General features: G+C 34.6%; 1 protein-coding gene across 1 annotated transcript; it reads right to left on the reverse strand.

The window, feature by feature from the left end:
• Positions 1 to 4,685: 4,685 nt before the first annotated feature.
• LOC126696146 (uncharacterized) lies at positions 4,686 to 7,260 on the reverse strand. Its single transcript, XM_050392931.1, has 3 exons — positions 5,625 to 7,260; positions 5,098 to 5,302; positions 4,686 to 5,001 (listed from the first exon to the last, which is right to left on the reverse strand). The coding sequence occupies exons 1-3, from the start codon at positions 7,258 to 7,260 to the stop codon at positions 4,686 to 4,688; spliced, it is 2,157 nt and encodes a 718-aa protein (XP_050248888.1).
• Positions 7,261 to 7,553: the final 293 nt, after the last annotated feature.

Consider the following 7,553-nt stretch of genomic DNA (forward strand, 5'->3'; position numbering starts at 1 on the left):
AAGAATTCCAACTTTTGAGGAAAGGTGAAAAACTTACTTTCGTTTGATGTGGATGAGTCCTTATATAGTGAGCCTGGAGTGGTTACTTGATTGGTAACTTCCTTAAACCGTATGGAAGTTACAAGGTTCAAACCTAACTTCTAACTTCTACAACTGCTATAGAAGTTAGAAGATTTAATCTTATCTTCTATAACTGCCATTAGAAGTTAGGAGTTTAGTGAGAAGTTAAAGCGATGAGCAAGGATTTTGCTTATACTTCAAAATAGTTGAACGTGGTTCAAAATATAAGTTTTTGTGTATAAATTCATTCTAAAGATATTCCAAGTGTTGAAGGGTCGTCCATCTGCTTCCATGCTTGGATGACCTCCTTTAATTTGGACGGCCTCCTTATGATGGACAACATTTTTATATTAGGACAACCTTACTAGACATGAATGACACTATGGACGAGTTGGAATAGGCCCAATCTTTGTGGTTTCTTATGTTCTCTGGACTACAACTTAAGCACGAGCTATACTTGTCTCATCCCCATCAGTTGCCCCTTTGTCCTTATGTTCTCTGTTATCAGAACGCCCCTTCCTTTTTTTCTTTTTCTTTTTTGACACATGGTCCAATTTGGTGTAGGGCTTTTTTTGTAAAAAGAATTTTTATAATCTAGCCATGTCCTTCGTAGGTTTTTTATTTTATTTTATTTTTTTGCTGCTATGAGATTGATTTTTGGATTGATTTGGCATTTGGGCCACAGTATAGGGCTTAAATATGGGCAAATAAATCTTTTTTGATTAGGGCATGGTATAGGCTTCAGTCCAACATAATTTTTTTTTTTTTTTTTATTATGCCACAATTTGGGCCATGGATTGGGCCCTAAAGTGGCATGGTTGGATGGAGCTCAATGGGGTGGGTTTGGGGGTTAAAAAAATCCATTTATTAAATAGGGCAGGTTCGGGTAATGGGGGTGGGCCCTTGGGGTGGTTTCGGGCATAAAGAAACTCGCCCCAAATTCGACCCGTTGCCATTTCTACCCAAAAATAAGTTCATCGATTACCATAAAAAGTTAAATATTAACAAATTTCGTGAGACACTCGTTAATTGGACCTAAAATATTGGAGGATTTTCCCCTTTCATGGACTAATTACCTTATGAGCATGCTCTATAGGGTGGACCAGAAACTGTGGGACCCAAAGTCTTGTGAGTCTATCTATACTCCATAGAGCAGGCTTCTTAAGATGCTATTAGCATTTAACAATCCAAAAAGCTATTTTATCTATTTTAACACATCATTTCATAATTCACCTTACATCACATCTCTTATTTTTCACATCATAACCAACACTATTCATTTATTTATTCATCTCTCTCTCTCTCCCACTTTTCTCACTCTCATTTCTAGTCTCCAAATAGAAATTTTAATTTGCTTGATTTTCACCTCTCAAAATCCCTTCTCTCATGTCCCTCTATCTCTTTGCCTCCCTCATTTGTTACATCACTTTCTTCTTCTACCTTTAACACAAAAAACTTAACAAACATCACAAAAAACCCAACAAATTAACCCATGAGACATCATTAAAAAAACCTTCAAAATACCCTCTGTAAATCATACCCAAAACCCACAATGCCAACACCAAAATACCCTTAAATCCTTACCCAAACACTGCATAGAACAACAAAAAGCCCAACCAAAAACTTACTGAACCTCCAACAAAACCCACAAACACTGAGAATCCACCATCATGCCACCGCCACAAAGATGAATGATAGGTGAGAGGCATTGGTGACGAGAGAGAGAGAGAGAGAGAGAGAGAGAGAGAGAGAGAGAGAGAGAATAAAAAAGCAAAAAGAAAAAGTAGCAGCTTGCTATAGTAAGGGCACGTTTGGTACACTGTAATGATTATTACATGAGAATAGGAATAAGTATTACAAGGAAATCATTAAGTTGGAATGTAATAAGTATTACTATTCATTAGTTTGGTGACCATTTAGTAATAGAATCCTGAATATGCATCCACAATTTAGTAGAGTATAAAAAGAATGTGTAATTAAATCATTTTTAAGTCAAATTTCCTAAAATACACTTAATTTAGGGTGTTCAATATAAAGTTAATAATTAACAACAAGGAAAATTTATTTTGTTTCCTTTTAAAGATGTGGTAACTAATGGCTTTTTAGGAATTTTTAAAAAAAAGTTAATACATAAGGTGAATGAATAGATATTCAGTACTTTTGATAAGGAATAATATATATATATATATATATATATATAACTGAAGCTTTTGAAGCTCCCACAATTTTCCATGTCAACATTATTTAAATTAAAAAAAAACAAAAATTATAATTTTACTATAAAACCAGAAAAATCTAAAACAAAAATTATAATTTTACTATAAAACCGGAAAAAAAAATTCTCTGCCACTTAAAAGAAAAACCCGATAATACTTCTTCTTCTCCCCCTTCTTCTTCCCCATTCCACTTCTCTGTCATCCAATACACGCCTCACGGTCAAACCTTCGCCGTCATCCAAAACATTCTCCGTCGTCCAAAACAGACCTTACGGCCAAAGCCCTTCTCCATCATTCAAAACCCAAACCCATATTAGCTCCAAACAAAACCCGATCCCATTCCCCTTCTCCATCGTCCAAAACGCCTCTGAAGTGATTCACTCCAATCGTAGATACAGGTCAGCCAAACCCCTTCTCCGTATCAGACCATTCTCTCTGTATTTCTCAATTAATCTTTTTCTGTCAATTTAGGGATTTTGTCTTTAATTAGATTTTTCTATCATTTTAGGGATTTCACTTCCTAACCCTTGGGTGTGTTGGGTTTTGGCTGTCAACTACAACTGAAGCTAGTCTCCTCTGTAAAGGAAGTCCAAACCCGAGGTAAGAATTCTGATTTGCTCTTCAATTGAAAACCTACCTGCCCAGTTATTCTTCCAATATACTGTTCTTTCTCCACTTCAATTGTTCATGGAATTTTGTTTGTGGTTGTGGGTGATCTACTTTGGTGTTTTGGGTTGCTATGGCTGAATGGTTGGCCTTTGGTTTGCCGGCATTAAAAAATGTTTTTTTTTTTTTTTTTTTTTTTTTTTTTTAATTGAGACGGATTTGCTGGGCGGGGTAACAGACTAACAGTGGTGTTCATGGGTTGCAATAAGATTATCCTCATGCCCAATTCTTTTGTTTTATGTATTGAATATAAATTGGATTTTCTGGTTGAAGCCTGAAATTAGTGGTATGTCAATTTTCTGTCAATAAGTTTTTAATTTCTAGATTAGATTATTCTAATTTTTTTTTCGAGTTCTTTTGTTTCAGCACCTATACATTAACTAAGTTCTATTTCTTGGCCATATTTGTTAGGTGTTCGACAAAAGGCCTACAAGAGTAACTATGTACCTGGGTTGTCAATTGAAATAAGAAAACAGTTGAATGAATTTCTTTAAAATGGAAACTCAAAATTTATATGTAGAGGAAAGTTTTAGAATGTATCACTTTCACAAGGTTACTTTTACCAAATCATTTTTGCCAATATGTATCTCACAAATTTAGCTTTTGCGTAACAGGTCAGTGTTTGGCAACATCTACATGGCACCTCCTTCCGTGTCTATTTGTGCAGTTTTGTTTGCCTTATATAATGTTGTACATAAGCACAACTACGGTACCCAATATACTTCCATTAGGGTGAGATATATTAAGATGCACTTCTTATTGCAGAAAAAGATGATAAAGTAAGATCTCAAAGGTAAATGCCTTTGGTAGGTTTTGACTTACTAATGGTTGTATTTATTAAATAGTTGTAAATTTTTTGTCTTTTAATTGTGTTATTGATTCTTGGGGGAAATGTTTTGATGATCCATGTTTAGTTTATCAATTTATCCGTAAAAATGTATTTGGTACTCCAAGAACCCAATTTTGGTCTGTACAAAACACCCGTATCTTGAATGTGTTTTGAGTCTGCCATCATGATATGTTAGATAGTTGATGCAGAATCTGTTTTATAACTTATATTTATGACAATGATGGTTAATATCTTAGACATTGTTACCTGACCGCGGTGTAGTTATATGCAAAATGGGGTGCACTGACTTGACCTTTTTTGAAGGCTAGGTTATTTCTGTTAGTATGCTGGATTATTTTTATGTGTGTTGTTTCAAGTCCACCCTTTGGAAACTATGTAGATATTTATGTGTGCTGTTATCTATATTTGTTAGTGGGAGTGAAACTGTGGAGCACTTTGGTTTACTAATCTCTTTAAATTGTGTTATTTTAATTCAAAACTTTTGAATAAGGTTCTAAATGATGTATTATAAATTTTTGGGTGTCAATGTCAATTAGTTACTATTTTGTTCAAAGTTATTAATACCGTTTCAGAGCCCGTTTCGATTTGCCCAGTGGAACGGAATATTTCGGTACCGGTCGATTTCGGCATACCGTTTCAGGGTGTTTCGGGGTTCCTAAAAAATAATTTATATATATTCTTGTAGAATATAAAATTGTCAATTCTAATAAATAAATAACTAAATATCAAATAATACAAATCATTTAATCTTAACTCTTAAGTCTTAAACATCAACATAACATCAATTCAACATAACATCAATTCAACATACACTTAGTCTTAAGTCTTAAGTCTTAAACATCAATATAACATCACACAATAAAAACATTTAAGATTAATTTAACATAATATTCCTACTCCTCCTCATCATCCATGAAAAATGGATCAAATTCATCATCAAAAGAACTCCCACAAGAACTACTAGCACCCATTGGAAGATTTGTCGAGACATGTTCATTGTTGTTGTCATCATCATCATCGTCATCAACATCAATAGTTTCAAGTTCAGCATCCTCTTCCACATTCACTAGAGTTGCTGGTTCATTAAGGCAATCCCAATTTATGTCATCTGGATTAAGAAGTGTAGGTTCTTCAGCCACCCAATCTCCCATCAAGTCAATGTTATCCAAGCTTATAGGATCCATTGCATACTTATTCCTTTGAATGTTCCTACCAATGAAAATATTAAACATTAGTAACATTTTATAAATTATAATTATATGAAAGTACATTTCATTTACATATGAGTAACGATTATAAATTTACCTTTCTCGAAGCCTCAAATTATAATGGACAAAGACCAAATCATTTACTTGTTTATGTTCCAATCTATTTCTCTTCTTTGAGTGAACATATTCAAATGTGCTCCAATTTCTCTCACAACCAGTTGCACTACAACATTGACTTAGCACACGAATGGCAAATGATTGTAAGTCTGGAGCTCCAAGTCCAAATTGCTCCCACCATGAAACTACAATAACAAATAAAAATGTAAAATAAGCATTGCTCATGTAATCTTACAATAATAACTATAAAGGATAAATAGACATATTGAAAGGAAATACTATTAAATTATTAATGTTTACCTGGATTTAGTCTCTCTCGTTGGCGGATTGCTAGTGATGTGCCAAAGTCACCAATTGATTTTTTGTACTCATCAAGTTGTGAACTTATTTTGTCTTAAATGTCAGGATCGGGAACCAACCTCATTAGAGTGCTTAGCAACCCTCTTTGAACTTCATTTTGCCTTTTAAATGAAGGCCTAAAGTATATTGCAGGGTTAAGAAAGCAACCTGCTGCATGCAGAGGACTATGAAGTTGTTTGTCCCATCTAGTATCAATAACTCTAACATAATGTCCATACAAAGAAACTTTGTTCTTCAACCTTCTTTTTATTTCCTCTTTTGCTTTGTCCATTGCTTCATACAAGTACCCCATAGCAGGTTTCTCATCCCCATCAACAAGATGAAGTACTCTAACTAAAGGCTCACTAACTTTCACTATGTGCTTGCATTGAGACCAAAACGCATAATCTTCCAAAACAATTTTACTTATCTCCTTCCCAACAGCAGTCTTAGCATGGGGGCATGAAAGCCATTTATCACAAGTGAACATTTGTCTAAGCTCTTTTTTGAACCTTAGCAAGCTTTGTAGACTTAAGAAATTAGTGGCAAACCTTGTAATTGCAGGATGACATAACTCTCTTCCATTTGTAAAGTCTTGCCTCATCAAGTCTAAAACAACTCCATGGTTGTAAATGAACTTTGTTATCTTTTTTGCCTTTTTAATTGCTTCATCAATAAGAGGGAACCACCTAGGATTAGCAATATTCTCCAACATCAAGTCTATGCAATGAGCTGCACAAGGAGACCAAAACAAAGTACCATACTTCTGCTGTAAATTTTTTCCAGCTTTTTTATAGGCAGAAGCATTATCTGTAATCAATTGCACAATATATTCCACACCAATTTCTTGAACAACAGAATCAAATATATTAAACAAAGTTTCAGCATCCTTTGTAAGGCCTGAAGTGTCAATAGATTTTAAGAACATGGCTCCCCTTGGACAACACACCAAAAAATTCATTATTGGTTGTTGCTTTTTATTTGTCCACCCATCAAACATCAGTGAATAGCCATATACTTTCCAATCATTTTTTATATCTAACAAAAAATCATTAACTTCATGGACAGCATTTTTCAAAAGGGGTCCCCTCAACTCATAAAAAGAAGGCCCCTTAAATCCCGGCCCAATAGCAGCAATGGAATCAATCATAGGTTGATAATAAGGTGACTGAGATGCATAAAAGGGTACATTAGAATGATACCACCATCTTGCCACATTCATTTTTGCATTATCAATCATTGCTTTTGTAGCCAAAACACTTCTTATAGAGGGTTGAGCACCGGGGGTTGTTCTAGGAGCAAAATAACTCTTAATTTTCTTCTTTCCTCTTATTTGACTCACATCATTGTCAACATCCTTTCTCCTAGATTTTCGTTTACCTAATGTTTGAGGGGGACTCTTTTCAACAACCCTAACCTCATCATCCTCCTCCTCCTCCTCCTCCTCCTCATCAATATCATATGGGTTCCCAATTTCTAATTGAATCCTCTTTTTAGTTTGTTTAGATTTTTTCAAGTCTTCAATCATTTGTTTCATTTGAAACCTAATATCAGATGAAGCCTTTTTACATGGTTCAACTTGACTCCTAATCCCAGCAAGATGATACTTAAGTCTAGTAATACCACCCCCTTTAATCAACTTATTACAATGTAAACATATAGTGTTATTTTTTGCATTAGGCACTGCACGAGCATGAGCCCAAGCGGGATCATCTGATCTTGCAGGGGCAGAGGCCACAGAAGCAGAGGAAGCACCTGCACGGGCATGAGCCCATGCGGGATCCCCTAAACTATGATGAGCCATAATTTACTGTTCAATGAAATGAAATGAAATTCAATCAAATGCATGAACAGACATATGTAGTTAATGAACAAACAAATCAAGTTAAGAAAAAAACTAAACACGGTTTGACTAAAGCTTGAATCCGAGAGAGTGACAGTAAAATTTATGCAGTTTACCCAATTTGTTCAATCACATAACTTAACAAACAAATCACATATCTAATATCTTAGTAAGTTCTTAAATCTTAACCACAAAACAAATCATAAGAAAAAAAAAATGATTTGGCTGAATTGAAGCTTGAATCCGAGAGAGTG

The sequence above is a fragment of the Quercus robur genome, chromosome 8 (genome assembly GCF_932294415.1).
Source record: "Quercus robur chromosome 8, dhQueRobu3.1, whole genome shotgun sequence".
NCBI lineage: Eukaryota > Viridiplantae > Streptophyta > Magnoliopsida > Fagales > Fagaceae > Quercus > Quercus robur.